Source organism: Chroicocephalus ridibundus, chromosome 13 (genome assembly GCF_963924245.1).
Source record: "Chroicocephalus ridibundus chromosome 13, bChrRid1.1, whole genome shotgun sequence".
In the NCBI taxonomy this organism is placed as follows: domain Eukaryota; kingdom Metazoa; phylum Chordata; class Aves; order Charadriiformes; family Laridae; genus Chroicocephalus; species Chroicocephalus ridibundus.
Window position 1 is genome coordinate 1,753,669 of NC_086296.1, and position 15,869 is coordinate 1,769,537.

Below are 15,869 nucleotides of genomic sequence, written 5' to 3' on the forward strand. Positions count from 1 at the left end.
TTAAGCCCTGGGAAGGCACGTTTCCATGGGCACAGCAGCTGCAGGGCCGTGTGTGAGGCTGTCGGGGCAGAGCAGGGCTGGCCAGGTGCTGCTCCGTTGTACTGCAACAGGAGCCTATGGGCTTCTCCAACTTCGTCTGTGTTTGCCCAGTTCTGGCCCGTTCGGCTCATGCTCAGCCTGTGCAGGACCCCCCCGAGGACCTTTGACCTGTAGAGAAGTCCCTGGCCCTGGGCAATGTCCCACCACGGCCCCATGACAGCCATGGGCTGCCCAGCATCCTGATCCTGGCCCCAGGCGGCGTTGGGACCCCCGGACTGGGGCTACCACTGGGGACAACGGTGCCAGCTCTTCTGTGTCATGGATTGCCCCGTCAGGGATCACAGCTTTGGCATTTCCTGCATCCCCATGAGTGTGACAGGGCAGGGGACATGGGCTGGAGGTAAGTGTGACCAATAGGGCCAGGCTGTGGGCAGGGGTCCTGGCCCCGTGGGGGCTGCGTTTGTGGTGTCAGGAGTGGCTGTGGGGGCAGCAGGGTGCCAGGTGGCCTTGTCCCCCTGCTCCGTGCCAGGGACCATGGTGAGGGGGAGGGCCACGCGCCATGGGCTGAGGCCAGGAGGGCACAGGCAGGGTGGCACCAGGCAACGTTCAGTACTCAAGGGTGAGGGCTACTCTGAGCTCCCCATCCTCGCTCCCCTCACCTGCTCCCCGTTAACGTCCCAGGTGCTCACTGGTTGCATATAACAGGATGATGATCTCAGACAGATGGAACGGGAGCTTTGCTACTGCCTTTTCCCAGCCCTTTCCCTGTGGGAGAGACTAGTTGGGCACATCTGGAGTCCCAAAATCCACCCCAGTGGCAATAGTCAGAGCAACATTTTGTCCTTCCATCCCTGGCATGGGCAGTGTCTCATCTGCTCCGCACAACCTGTGGTGAGGATACTGGAGCTGCAGGTGCTGCTTGTCCCCTCCTACCTTCCCCTGCCCAGTGCCCAGCTCTCCCGCAGCCTTTGGCCCAGCAGCTGTTCGGCCGGGCTGGGGATGGGGGTCTGCACTGGCACGTTTTGGGCTCTGAGCTGGGACACGTCTCTGTGTCTCCGCTCCGTGCCCGCGGACAAGCCCCGCTGCACCTGGGGTGGTGGGGCTGGGCGGGGAGGGAGGTGGGGAGAGCGGAGTGGGAAGGGTCCGGCTCTGAGCGCGGGCTCAGATTTGCATGGAGGGGCCGTGCCGCGGGCAAGCGGGGGCTTAAAAGGGAGTCGGGGTCCGCAACACAGCTCCATCGGCGTGGGGACACGTAGCTGGTGGGATTGCGCCATGGCCTGGACCCCTCTCCTCCTCGTGGTGCTCGCCCATGTCTCAGGTGCCCTGGAGACCCAAGGAGAATGGGCTCATGGGTCTCATTGCGCTGCCCGGGGAGGGCTGTGCTCGTGGGGCACTGGCTGACCCCCGTCTTCTCCCCTCTCTCCTCTCCCTCTCCAGGTTCCCTGGTCCAGGCAGCGCTGACTCAGCCCCCCTCGGTGTCAGCCGACGTGGGAGGAACCGTCAAGATCACCTGCACCGGGAGCAGCTACAGCTATGGCTGGTTCCAGCAGAAGGAACCTGGCACTGCCCCTGTCACTGTGATCTATGAGAGCAGCAAGAGACCCTCGGGCATCCCTTCGCGATTCTCCGGATCCAAGTCCGGCTCCACGGGAACGTTAACCATCACTGGGGTCCAAGCGGAGGACGAGGCCGTCTATTACTGTGGTAGCTACGACAGCAGCAGTACTGCTGCCACAGTGACACAGAGCAATGGGGAAGTGATACAAAAACCTCCCGCCATCACAGAGGACAGTTAGGAGTCTCTGCTGTCCCCATTAGATGGTGGGTCTGGTCCCCGCCATGGCCCTGCCCTTGCTGCCCAGTGTTGCAGGTGGCTGTGCCTGGTGTGACTGCCCCAGCCATCCCTTAGAGCCCCAGGTCTGTGCCCGTCCCCTCTCATCTGGGGAGGGAACTCCAGCACTTGGGAATGTGCCATTCTCCATGGCCATGTCAACCATCCCTGAGGTGCCAGCCGAGGCAGAGGCTGTCTCTCACTGTGCTGGCTGGGACACCAGTGCGGATCAGGGTCAGGGTGACTCCCAGCACGGGGGAAATGAGGCACAGACCAGCTGTTGCCCCAGGGCCCCGGGGTGCCGCCTGCTGCTGCTGCTTGGAGGCGGTGGTGGAGCAGCACAGGTGCCTGTGAGGCGGCTCCTGCCCTGGGGCACGTGCTCTGCTCTGGCCGGTCCCCTCTGTGCTGCCGGCAGGGATCAGCCCCCCTGCAGCCCTGCCCTGGCCCTGCTCCTCAGGTCCCTGTGCCCCGGGCACCCTGGGAGGGCAGTGTTGGGGATGGGGGGTCGTGGGGGTGTGGGCATTTCCTATGGGTGCAGCCGTTCTTGGGGTGGGCACGAGGCTGCTGAAGGGGCTGCGATCCCTGCGCCCTGGGTCACAGCAGGGCTGGCCGCGGTCTGCCCCCACGGCTGCAAGCCAGAGCCCCTGGGCTACCCCAGCTCTGGCAGAGTTTGCCCAGCATTGGCCTGTTGGGATCTCGATGGGCTCATGGGGAGGCATTGCTGGAGCCATGGGGCTCGGTGCTGGGCAGCTCTTGCTGTGCTGGGGAGTGGAAAACTGGGACGAGTAAAGGTCTTGAGAGGTTTGGCCCGGGTTTCAGGGAAAGAGCCGGGGCAGAGAAGCAGCAAAGCAAGAGGGTGCCCGCAGGTGCTGGGGCTGGGGAAAGCCCCAGAATCGCCAGGGCTGGAGGGGCCTCTGGAGATCGCCTGGTCCCACCCCCTGCGTGAAGCTGGGTTGGCTCCTGCAGGTTGGCCACAGCCTCTCCAGGCGGGTATTGACTGTCTCCCAGCACGGAGAATTCACAGTGCCCCGGGCAACCTGTTCCAGCACTTGACCGTCCTTGCAGCAGAAAAAGGCTTTTGCTGGTTTGGGCAGATTTCCCTGTGTTTCAGCCTGTGCCCCTTGCCCCTCGTGCTGCCTGTGGACACCTCTGAGAGGAGCCTGGCTCCATCTTCCTTCCTGCTGCTTGGAGATACTTATAATGTTGATAAGATGCCCCTGAGGCTCCCCGCCTTCACCTTAGCCATCCCAGCTCTGCCTTTTTGAGCCCTTCATCATCCTCAGGGCCCTTCCCTGGCTTTGCTCCTGTCTGTCCCCATCGCTGGCCGGGGAACCCAGAGCTGACACAGGGCAGCGCTGTGCCTCGGGGCGCTGAGCCGAGGGGAAGGTTCCTCTCTCCTACTGCTGGCCAGTGTCCTGCTAATGCAGCCGATGGGCGCTTGGCTGCCTCCAGTGCAACTTGGTGTCCTCCCGGCCCCCTTGGCCCTTTTCTGCCCCAGGGCTGGCAGCCGCTCGGCCCCAGCGTGCCCCAGGCAGGGGTTGCCCCCCTCCCAGGGGCAGGGCGCTGCATGGCTGCTGTGAGAGAAGGGGCAAGGGCAGCGCTGCAGGGCCCCAGGAGCATCGGGGAGGGCAGGAACGGCCAAGGTCTATGTGGGGCCTGGGACCACCAAAGGAGGGGAAGATGCTGAAGGTGGGGTGGGGGAAGCTGGGGGTTGTCACTATTCAGACCCGTCACCGGGAGCTGTGGGCACTGCCTGTTCCCCTGCCCAGTGCCCGGCTCTCCCGCAGCCTTTGGCCCAGCAGCCGCTTGGCTGGGATGGGGATGGGGGTCTGCGCTGGCACGTCTTGGGCTCTGAGCTGGGACACGTCTCCGTGTCTCCGCTCTGTGCCCGCGGACAAGCCCCGCTGCACCTGGGGTGGTGGGGCTGGGTGGGGAGCGGGGAGGGTCCGGCCCTGAGCGCGGGCTCAGATTTGCATGGAGGGGCCGTGCCACGGGCGAGCGGGGGCTTAAAAGGGAGTCGGGGTCCGCAACACAGCTCCATCGGCGTGGGGACACGTAGCTGGTGGGATTGCGCCATGGCCTGGACCCCTCTCCTCCTCGTGGTGCTCGCCCATGTCTCAGGTGCCCTGGAGACCCAAGGAGAATGGGCTCATGGGTCTCATTGCGCTGCCCGGGGAGGGCTGTGCTCGTGGGGCACTGGCTGACCCGGGTCTTCTCCCCTCTCTCCTCTCCCTCTCCAGGTTCCCTGGTCCAGGCAGCGGTGACTCAGACGCCCCCCTCGGTGTCAGCCGACGTGGGAGGAACGGTCAAGATCACCTGCACCAGTGGTGGCAGCTACTATGGCTGGTTCCAGCAGAAGGAACCTGGCACTGCCCCTGTCACTGTGATCTACGATAACACCAATAGACCCTCGGGCATCCCTTCGCGATTCTCCGGATCCTACTCTGGCTCCACGGCCACGTTAACCATCACTGGGGTCCAAGCGGAGGACGAGGCCGTCTATTACTGTGGTGATAGCAGTACTGATGCCACAGTGACACAGAGCAATGGGGAAGTGATACAAAAACCTCCCACCGTCACAGAGGACAGTTAGGAGTCTCTGCTGTCCCCATTAGATGGTGGGTCCAGTCCCGCCACGGCCCTGCCCTTGCTGCCCAGTGCTGCAGGTGGCTGTGCCTGGTGTGACTGCCCCAGCCATCCCTTAGAGCCCCAGGTCTGTGGCCGTCCCCTCAGCTGGGTAGGGGATGACGGCCAGCAGCTCCCTCCCAGCCCCATGCTGTGGGTCCCAGGTCCCCTGTACTCCCCAGCTGCCACCCAGGGCCCTGCTGGGTGTCCCCCTGCCCTTCTCCCAGCCCAGCTGTGCCAGGAGCCCCCAGGCACTGGGCACCTGCTCCCTCCAGCCAGTGCCAATTTTAGCTCATAATGGTTTCTGGGGGTAGATGTTCCCATAAGCTATGCCAGGGCAGTTTCAGGACGGTTTACGCTGCAAGGCTGCTCGGTACATCCTACCATGTCCCTTCTCCTTTGCTTCCAGGCACGATTGGGCAAGCCATGTGGCAGGAGCGGAGAGTGCCTGCCGTGGCCTCCCCTGCTCAGCCCTGGCAGCTGGGACAAAGCGGTCATGCCCAGCATCCCCAGTGCCCCCCTGGGGACCCGCAGGCCCTCACCCCCACGTGCCAGGGGGGTGTCTGCTATGTCCAGCACAGCATCAGTCCTGCTCCATCCCTCCCACCAAGGATAAGAGCCAGACCTTCAAACTGAACATTGTCCCCCTTTATTATCCTCCCATAAAATGGGACTAAAACCCCATCAAAGTCTGACAAATGCTCAGAAACTGATCTTCCGCAATAGATAGCATCAGCTTCAACTAAATGCTTTGCATAGAAAATGTCAGTGGTTTTTTTTTTGGCTAGTTTCAGGCTTTGCACCGGTGCATAAGCCTACCCAGAGGCAAACCAAACCTCTGAAAATGAAAGTGCTTCAAACCACAAAATCATCGAAGCACCATTTATTCTCTAGTGACTAGGCAGATTCACTGACTCTGCCTCTTTCTACAACCACTTGCACAAACCACAGCATTTGAATATTTTTCAAGTTCCGTTTCAGTTGGTGCTATTGAAATCCAGCGCTCCAAGAGCTGATTTGCCCTGAGCCAAGCACCCTGTGCCCTGTGAGATTGGCACCACACTGCGAATAAACTTTACAGAGCAGCAGCCAAGCCTTCCCTGGGGAATTTGAGGTTAGTCGGTCTTAGGTGACACCCCTCCTGGCTCACCCCTATCTTGGTTATTGCAGCTGTGTGTAGGCATCTACATCCCTTGTGTGCTTTTCTCTCCTGGTCCCAGCTCTTCCTACAGCCTCTGATGCCTCCTCTCCAACCCCCTGTGCATGCCCCGGCCCTTGGGAGATGCTCCCGGGAGCACTCACCCGAGGGCTGCTGCTCCGAGGGGCTGGGAAGGCAGGGGCTGACAGGAGCAGCAGCCTGGGGGCTGCAGAATGGGCAGGGGTGGCTCTGCGGGAAGCCGAGTTCCTGGGTGGGTAGGGGATACCGTTGGCAAGGGAGCTTGGAGCAAACCCGCAGGTCTCTGCGGTCTCCTTGTCTCCTGTGCAGGGAAAATATGTCTGCCACGCTCTTCTGTCCGTGCTGCTCCTCCCTGCTGCTGTTTCAGCTGCTGGGGCGGCACCAGCCCTGAGTTTGGTCCATGGGCACTGGCTTGATCTCCCACAGCAAAGGCAGGAGCTAAATTAAGTTGGAGAAGGCAGCTGGCCAGGGCTCCTCTGCCGTAGGGGCCAGTGCTGGCCAATGCCCCTAGCCCTCCCCTCCGCCTGCGGTCCGGGATCCCCGACCCAGGCCGGGCATTAAGTGCCGAGACCTGCGCTGAGCTCTGTTAGGGCAGAGATAAAATCCCCTGTGAGTCTGGCCTTTGGTCATCACCCACCGCTGCAGCCATAGGTGCCTTCAGCGAGAATCCCGGGCCGTGATGCTCCGTCACGGCTGGCAGGCTTCGCTGGCTCAGGGGGGGCTCTGAAACTCCCCCGCACCGGATCCAGCCCCGCACCAGTGCCTTTGCTGGCGCTGAGATGGCGGGTGTGACAGAGGGAAGTGCATATTTACCCTCGGTGGGATGGTCCAGCGCCCCGCGTGCAGGGCTGAGCTCTGGGAGAGTGGCGGGCGCAGCGCAATGGCAGCCAGGGCTGCTCCGCTCCCCTGCCCTGGGCTGCGCGGGCACAGGGCACCCTGACCCAGCTGCTGTGAGGGGGCTCACCGCCCACCAGGGACCGACAATCCTGCCCAGGTAAGGATGTGGGCTGTGCTGGGGTCCGGTTTTGCCCCAGAGCGCAGAGCCAGGCTGCAGGGTGGCGCGGGCGCCGGGTGGTGAGGTCCCCTATGAAACCACGGCACCTACGGCAGCGCCGGTGTTTCTGGGCAGTGGGAAGGACGGATGGATGGTTTGTTCATGAGGTTTATCCACACACATACTGTACAATGGCTGGACAGTGGGCAGTGCCCTGCAGGTCATCCCACAGCCACCGGCGTGGCAGCAGCGCAGGTTGAGGCAAGGTGTTGCCTGTCATGCCTAAGGGGCACCCAAAGCCTCCACCAGCCCTTCCTCACCCAGGATTCACGTCCCCACACCACAGGCATGGATATGGGCTTGTAATGAGCACAAAGCGTGTGGTCCTGGGTAGCAGTGGGTCCTTGGAGCAATCAATGACTCGGCCACAGCTCTGGAGAGACTGTCCAATGCTGTCAATGAAGGATAACAGGGATAAGGCCACCCATTTTCCCGTGGCCCCTCAAGAAAGGACACAAAGTTGTCCTCACATGGCTGTCCTGCTGCTCCTGCCTTGCCACATCCACCGGGACGCGTCCAGCACTGTGCATCCAACCTGTTGTGTCCCTCGGGGCACATTCATCCCATCACCTTCATCCCGCTGTGTCCATCGGGGCACCTTCATCCCACCACCTCCATCCTGCTGCATCCATTGGGCATCTCCATCTCATCACCTCCATCGTGCCACATCCACGGGGCCCAGGACTCCTCGTACCATGGGGCAGAGGGTTTTTGCATGGCCCTGTATCACTGTGTGGTGCTTTCGGGGCCGGGACCATGTTGACCGTCCTAGGTGAGTCGCCGATTTCTTCTCGGTCTTTCCTTCCCCACCCCGAAATCGTGACATTTTGTCGATTTTCGATGATTTGGGGGGGTTTTCTCGGACTTGGGGCTGGGCTGGGGTCTGCCGCCGGTTCGGGGACGGGCACTAAGCGCAACGTTGCGGGCTCTGTCTTGTCACTGCGGACTTGGAGGGCTCTGGGGCACGCCACAGAGGATTGGGGGGTATTTTCTCCCTTGAAAGATCTTAAAATTTGGCCAGGAAATGTGACTGAGGTCTCAGACAGGCAATTTCAAAAACTCAGTTTTAGATCTCTAAGAAAGTCAGGTTTTGTCTTTGTTAAAGAAATTAGTCATTAGTCTAAGGTCTAAGTTCTCAACTCTTAGTCCTGAGGACTAAGTCCGTTGCCCTCGGTGAGGAGCAGGGGCTTCTCCGCGGGGTCCCGCGCCCGAGGCTGCGGGTGCTGCCAAAGGGCAGCCCGGCCTCGGCCACGAGCGGGCTGAAGTCGCGGCCAACTTTGTGTTGAAATGTCACGTCCCCGGGATCTTAGCGAAAAGTTTTCAGGGGCCTCTTAAAGATCCCGTTGTCCAGGTAAGCCGTGTCAAAAATGGAGACTGTTGTGTTGAAAATGCTGCCGGGAACGTCGTTTGCCTGTCTTTGTCTGTAATTTTTAAAAGAAGTCAGTCAAAAATCCCGATCTGACCCAAATTACTAGGGGCGTAAAATCAAGAAAAATGTAGTTGGCCAATTTCTTCAGCAGAAAGTTTTTAATGGCAGAGTCCTCCTGGGTTTCAATTAGAGAGAGAGAGAGAGAGATTTATTTATACATTTGAGGAGGCAGCAGAACCACCTCGGAAAGACCGAACATCTTTTCTCCATCTTCCTTCGGGTGATTCTTAGTTTTACTTTTTCTGAGACAAGTCTGAAGGTGTCTGAAAGCAGAACTAGGCAGAAAACAGGATGGTTTGTCTTGGAAATTCTGATTTTTTAAAAAAATTGCCTTGCAAAAGGAAAGAAATGGTTTTATGGCAACTAACCACAGATATTTTTTTAATATATGTAATATATATATGAATATATATTATATAAAATATATATCTTACATAATATATAAGATACATAATATATATGTATATTCTATATTGTATAATATATAATAATATAAAATATATATTATATAATATGTTATTTTATATAATATATATTATATATTATGTATTACACATAGTTTTATATATGAAATATATGTAAAAATACATAAGTATGTCTATTATATAAATGATATATAATTATACATATATTTATATACTATATACAATATATATGTAGTATATTGTATATTTTATATATGTAATATAATATACATGTCTATGGTGCGTATTAGTTATATCTATAGATATCTATAATATATAATGTGTGTATGCACATATATACACATATAGTGTATATCTATAACATATATACAGCTATATATGGGTGTACGTGTATTACACACACACATATATACACATATATTTATATATATACACATATATATAAAAAAAATATAGATGTATCCCAAATCTAAGTACACTGGAGTTCTAAACGATAAACCCTTGGCTGTGGGGGAAGCGCGGAGTTTCTGGGCAGGGCGGGCAGGGTCTATGGCGGGGCACAGGGTCCCCCCTGACCCCTCTTTCTCCCCCACAGGCCCAGGCCAGAGCAAGGTGCCCCCCACGGTCCACCTCTTCCCGCCGTCCAGCGAGGAGCTCTCGACGCAGAACAAAGCCACCCTGGTGTGCCTGATGGGAGACTTCTACCCCGGCGTCGTGCAGGTGACCTGGACGGCCAACGGCCAAACCCTCAGCAGCAACGTGGAGACCAGCCGGCCCCAGCGGCAGACCAACAACAAGTACATGGCCAGCAGCTACCTGACGCTGAGCGCCTCCGAATGGAAGAGCGACAAGACCTACGCCTGCAAGGTCACGCACGAGGCCGGCAACGCGGAGAAGACTGTGAAGAGCTCCCAGTGCTCTTAACCCTGCCGGGACACCCCCGCGCCCACCGGCCCCTCGCCGGCCCCCTCCCTCTTACCCGCTGCTGGTGGCAGCGGCTCCCCCTCCTCTGCAGATGCCTCTCCCTACAGCCCCCCGTCCCCTGCTCCTGTCCCCCCGCCCTGAGTGTCACACGAATAAACGCCGACACTGAACTAGCGCTGGCTCAGCATCCCTGTCTCTGTGTCCTTCCAATGCGCCTGCTCCCCCCGCGCCGGCCGGCGTCGCCCCAGTGGCACCAGTATGGAGGAGGGTGGGATGGGAACACACGTGCGTGCACACACACACGCGCGCACATTGCTGGGGGTGCCAGGGCTCCCTGCAGCTCTCGCTCAGCCCTGCGGGCCCCGCTGAACCCCCCCGGCACCACCAAACCCCAGGGGAGCAGCCTGGGGCACCAGCCCCGTCTGAATTCCCGTGCTGGTGGCAAGCATGTGGCCCCGGCGATGCCAGCCTTGTCCCTCGCCCACTGGCCTCTGGGCACCAGGTGCCACGGCCATCCATGTCCCTTTGCTGGCCAGCCCTGGCTCTGTCCCCGTTTCCTTTGTCACCCTTGTGTCCCCGGGGTGGGGGTGCCAGTGTAGCCAGCCCCGGCATGCACATGCACCAGTCTGCCCCCTGCACCCTGTGCCGCGGCAGCCTGGGCCCCTGCATGCCAGATGCCCTGTCCCCAGCACAGCCCCAGGGAAGTTTCCCTGTGGCTCCGCACATAGAGTGACTCCCAGCCACAGCTGTGCCGAGAGCATCAGTGCTCAGCTGTGGGCACCCATCAAAGTTGGCAGGAGCCACCTCGGGAATCGGGGACGGGAGCACCAGGCCACGCTGTGTGCCGTTCTGGGGGAGATATCCCCTCCCCAGGCTCCTGGTAAAAGGGGAGAGCCCCAGCCCCTTCCTCTCCCTGGGCTGTGTCGGTGCCAGTGGGGTGCCTGGCCCCATCAGGCTTTGGGTTGCCACTTGTCCCTGCAGGAGCCTTCTGGGGGCACAGAATCATAGAATCACAGAATGGTTTGGGTTGGAAGGGACCTTTAAAGGCCATCTAATCCAACCCCCCTGCCCTGGGCAGGGACACCTCCCACCAGCCCAGGTTGCTCCGAGTCCCGTCCAACCTGGCCTTGAACCCCTCCAGGGATGAGGCAGCCACAGCTTCTCTGGGCAACCTGGGCCAGGGGCTCACCGCCCTCACAGCAAACAATTTAATTTCTTCCTAATATCTAACCTAAATCTACCTTCTTTCAGTTTAAAACCATTCCCCCCTTGTCCTATGGCTCCCCTCCCTGCTCCAGAGTCCCTCCCCAGCTTTCCTGGAGCATCTGTGCATCCAACCTGTTGTGTCCCTCGGGGCACATTCATCCCATCACCTTCATCCCGCTGTGTCCATCGGGGCACCTTCATCCCACCACCTCCATCCTGCTGCATCCATTGGGCATCTCCATCTCATCACCTCCATCGTGCCACATCCACGGGGCCCAGGACTCCTCGTACCATGGGGCAGAAGGTTTTTGCATGGCCCTGTATCAGTGTGTGGTACTTTCGGGGCCGGGACCATGTTGACCGTCCTAGGTGAGTCGCCGATTTCTTCTCGGTCTTTCCTCCCCCACCCCGAAATCGTGACATTTTGTCGATTTTCGATGATTTGGGGGGGTTTTCTCGGACTTGGGGCTGGGCTGGGGTCTGCCGCCGGTTCGGCGACGGGCACTAAGCGCAACGTTGCGGGCTCTGTCTTGTCACTGCGGACTTGGAGGGCTCTGGGGCACGCCACAGAGGATTGGGGGGTATTTTCTCCCTTGAAAGATCTTAAAATTTGGCCAGGAAATGTGACTGAGGTCTCAGACAGGCAATTTCAAAAACTCAGTTTTAGATCTCTAAGAAAGTCAGGTTTTGTCTTTGTTAAAGAAATTAGTCATTAGTCTAAGGTCTAAGTTCTCAACTCTTAGTCCTGAGGACTAAGTCCGTTGCCCTCGGTGAGGAGCAGGGGCTTCTCCGCGGGGTCGCGCGCCCGAGGCTGCGGGTGCTGCCAAAGGGCAGCCCGGCCTCGGCCGCGAGCGGGCTGAAGTCGCGGCCAACTTTGTGTTGAAATGTCACGTCCCCGGGATCTTAGCGAAAAGTTTTCAGGGGCCTCTTAAAGATCCCGTTGTCCAGGTAAGCCGTGTCAAAAATGGAGACTGTTGTGTTGAAAATGCTGCCGGGAACGTCGTTTGCCTGTCTTTGTCTGTAATTTTTAAAAGAAGTCAGTCAAAAATCCCGATCTGACCCAAATTACTAGGGGCGTAAAATCAAGAAAAATGTAGTTGGCCAATTTCTTCAGCAGAAAGTTTTTAATGGCAGAGTCCTCCTGGGTTTCAATTAGAGAGAGAGAGAGAGAGATTTATTTATACATTTGAGGAGGCAGCAGAACCACCTCGGAAAGACCGAACATCTTTTCTCCATCTTCCTTCGGGTGATTCTTAGTTTTACTTTTTCTGAGACAAGTCTGAAGGTGTCTGAAAGCAGAACTAGGCAGAAAACAGGATGGTTTGTCTTGGAAATTCTGATTTTTTAAAAAAATTGCCTTGCAAAAGGAAAGAAATGGTTTTATGGCAACTAACCACAGATATTTTTTTAATATATGTAATATATATATGAATATATATTATATAAAATATATATCTTACATAATATATAAGATATATAATATATATATGTATATTCTATATTATATAATATATAATAATATAAAATATATTATATAATATGTTATTTTATATAATATATATTATATATTATGTATTACACAGTTTTATATATGAAATATATGTAAAAATACATAAGTATGTCTATTATATAAATGATATATAATTATACATATATTTATATACTATATACAATATATATGTAGTATATTGTATATTTTATATATGTAATATAATATACATGTCTATGGTGCGTATTAGTTATATCTATAGATATCTATAATATATAATGTGTGTATGCACATATATACACATATAGTGTATATCTATAACATATATACAGCTATATATGGGTGTACGTGTATTACATACACACATATATACACATATATTTATATATATACATATATATAAAAAAAAATATAGATGTATCCCAAATCTAAGTACACTGGAGATCTAAACGATAAACCCTTGGCTGTGGGGGAAGCGCGGAGTTTCTGGGCAGGGCGGGCAGGGTCTATGGCGGGGCACAGGGTCCCCCCTGACCCCTCTTTCTCCCCCGCAGGCCCAGGCCAGAGCAAGGTGCCCCCCACGGTCCACCTCTTCCCGCCGTCCAGCGAGGAGCTCTCGACGCAGAACAAAGCCACCCTGGTGTGCCTGATGGGAGACTTCTACCCCGGCTACGTGGAGGTGACCTGGACGGCCGACGGCCAAACCCTCAACAGCAACGTGGAGACCAGCCGGCCCCAGCGGCAGACCAACAACAAGTACATGGCCAGCAGCTACCTGACGCTGAGCGCCTCCGAATGGAAGAGCGACAAGACCTACGCCTGCAAGGTCACGCACGAGGCCGGCAACGCGGAGAAGACTGTGAAGAGCTCCCAGTGCTCTTAACCCTGCCGGGACACCCCCGCGCCCACCGGCCCCTCGCCGGCCCCCTCCCTCTTACCCGCTGCTGGTGGCAGCGGCTCCCGCCCCTCTGCAGATGCCTCTCCCTACAGCCCCCCGTCCCCTGCTCCTGTCCCCCCGCCCTGAGTGTCACACGAATAAACGCCGACACTGAACTAGCGCTGGCTCAGCATCCCTGTCTCTGTGTCCTTCCAATGCGCCTGCTCCCCCCGCGCCGGCCGGCGTCGCCCCAGTGGCACCAGTATGGAGGAGGGTGGGATGGGAACACACGTGCGTGCACACACACACGCGCGCGAGCACATTGCTGGGGGTGCCAGGGCTCCCTGCAGCTCTCGCTCAGCCCTGCGGGCCCCGCTGAACCCCCCCGGCACCACCAAACGCCAGGGGAGCAGCCTGGGGCACCAGCCCCGTCTGAATTCCCGTGCCGGTGGCAAGCATGTGGCCCCGGCGATGCCAGCCTTGTCCCTCGCCCACTGGCCTCTGGGCACCAGGTGCCACGGCCATCCATGTCCCTTTGCTGGCCAGCCCTGGCTCTGTCCCCGTTTCCTTTGTCACCCTTGTGTCCCCGGGGTGGGGGTGCCAGTGTAGCCAGCCCCGGCATGCACATGCACCAGTCTGCCCCCTGCACCCTGTGCCGCGGCAGCCTGGGCCCCTGCATGCCCCATGCCCTGTCCCCGGCACAGCCCCAGGGAAGTTTCCCTGTGGCCCTGCACATAGCACAAAGCCCTCCCCAGCTTTCCTGGAGCCCCTTCAGGGACTGGAAGGGGCTGGAAGTTCTCCCCGGAGCCTTCTCTTCTCCAGGCTGAACCCCCCCAGCTCTCTCAGCCTGTCCCACAGCAGAGGGGCTCCAGCCCTCCCAGCATCTCCCGGGCCTCCTGCAGAATCCCCCCCCTTGCCCCGCTGGCCACGCTGCTGGGTACACAGCCTAGGGTGTGGGGGGTTTCTGGTAAAGGGTAAAAAAGCCCCACCACACGCCCCCTCCTTGGGCTGAGTCGGTGCCAGCGGGGTGCCCAGCCCCACCAGGCTCTGGGCTGCCACATGTCCCAGCAGACGCCTTCTGCGGACATCTCTCAGGGCACAGGGGGGGAGTGACCAGACGCCTGGGGGCCTACGCATGGCAGTGACCCTCAGTGAGGCACAGAAGCCAACCCCGGCGCCTGTCCCAGGGACCTGGACCCTCACCCCCACCACAGCTCCTCCCTGCCTCCAGCTGGCAACTGGCTGCCGCGGGAAGGCCAGGGAGCAGCCAACACCTTCACTGGTGGATGGGCACTCCCCGCGTTGGCCTTCTCTGGGGCAAAGCCCCGAAGGAGAAAGCACCACTCTGTGCAGCGCTGCCAGCTGTGTGTCCTCCCTGCGGCGTCCATCTGTCCTGCCAACGCCAGCGCCTCTGTCCTACCCACCCCAACGCCTCCACCCACCCTCCACTCCAGTGTCTCCATCCATCCTGGAAATCTCTGAAGGAGCTGCCCACCCCGGCTCTTTAATGCCCTTTTTTACCCAGCTGTTTTGCAGCCACTTGAGGATTTCTCAGGAAATGAAGCCGAAAGGAAACCTAAAATCTTCTGCCAAACTCAAACTCCTCGAGACAAGATCCCGGGGGTGAGTTGCTGCTCTCTGCGTTGTTCCTTGTCCTGCAAACCGTCTGAGGGAGCGGAGCTTCGCAGGGAACGAGCACTGTGGCAGCGACCCCAAACTTGCTGGGAAAGGAAATATCAAAGAGAAACTTTGAGTGGAATTAAGTTTCTTTCATCCATCTCTTGCCCACATGGACATGCCAGGGTGGGCAGTGATGGCCTGGGCATAGCGCTGCCGGGGAAAGGAGCCCCATGTCCCCCAGTGCCGCTGGGGACCTCCCAGCGACAGCAACACAGTGTTTTAGCACTTCAGAAGACATTATTCTGATGGGAAGCTGCTGTTAATTACCCACATAAGGTGCTTTTCCCAGTGTGTATTTCTGCAGGGTGTGCAGCTCTCCGGCCAGCTCTGGCTCCACAGTCACATCCACAGCACCAGCCCACGGCTCCTGGCCGGAGCAGCATCCCTGTCCCTGAACCCCTCCTTCCCAATGCTGCTGGAGTCAGCAGCTCCCCGTGTCCAAACCCCTCTCCCCTGGCTTGCCTATGTCCCCTGCACCTGGGGTCACCCCAACAAACACTGCCACCGAGCCCGGCGTGGATGGCCACGTCTCCTGCACCCCCCACCCCATGCCCGTGCCAGCGTTATCTCCATGTCCACTAAAATCAGCTTTTGCCAGGCAGCAGGGCCGTTTGCGGCTGCCGTTTCCCTCTTGCTGCCTGGCGACCCCGCAGCCCCGGGGAATGGTGGGGCGCTGGGTGGTGCAACGAGTGCCCCAGGCCTCTGCCAGCCTGTCTCCCTGCCCGTGCAGCGCCGAAGGGGCTCATCCCGGCTGGTGCAGGCAGGGGCTCAGCCCCACGCTGACCCCCAGCAAAGCCTCAACCCTCGCTGCGCCCGGGGCTGCTCCGGGGCTGCTGGGGTTTCCCCAGATGTACCAGGCGTTTTGTCCTCGCTGGGCACAGCTCAAGCCTTCCCCAGGCACCGAGCGGCTCCAGGGACGCCTGCCCGCCTGCGGGGGCCGCGGTTGCTGTGCAGCCCTGGCAGGGCACAGACAGGAGGGGCAGGGGGAGACGTCTGCCCCAGCCCTCCTTCCCTCCTGCTTTTTGGCAGGGCCTGGACCCCACCAGAGGTGCCAAGAGGCACCTTGTGCTCCAGAACCACTCTGTTGGCTTTATCCTGGCTTTATCCTGCTCC

General features: G+C 58.0%; 2 protein-coding genes across 10 annotated transcripts in view; both read left to right on the forward strand.

Moving 5' to 3' along the window:
- LOC134522753 (immunoglobulin lambda-1 light chain-like) overlaps positions 1–9,678 on the forward strand; it is a 30,553-nt gene extending 20,875 nt beyond the window's left edge. For 5 of the 9 annotated variants that reach the window (XM_063350772.1, XM_063350771.1, XM_063350773.1 and 2 more), the window contains exons 3-4: positions 7,461–7,498; positions 9,182–9,678. In XM_063350772.1, the coding sequence (XP_063206842.1) occupies positions 7,461–7,498; positions 9,182–9,504 (361 nt within the window). In that variant the 3' untranslated portion in view covers positions 9,505–9,678. Of the gene's footprint in view, positions 1–3,883; positions 3,992–4,110; positions 4,397–7,460; positions 7,499–9,175 lie in introns of those variants that run through there. The other 4 variants (XM_063350770.1, XM_063350767.1, XM_063350776.1 and 1 more) reach the window with 3 other exon arrangements.
- On the forward strand, positions 1,279–13,256 carry LOC134522755 (immunoglobulin lambda-1 light chain-like). Its single transcript, XM_063350778.1, has 5 exons — positions 1,279–1,357; positions 1,477–1,761; positions 2,195–2,200; positions 11,038–11,079; positions 12,760–13,256. The coding sequence occupies exons 1-5, from the start codon at positions 1,312–1,314 to the stop codon at positions 13,080–13,082; spliced, it is 702 nt and encodes a 233-aa protein (XP_063206848.1). The 5' UTR covers positions 1,279–1,311; the 3' UTR covers positions 13,083–13,256.
- Positions 13,257–15,869: the final 2,613 nt, after the last annotated feature.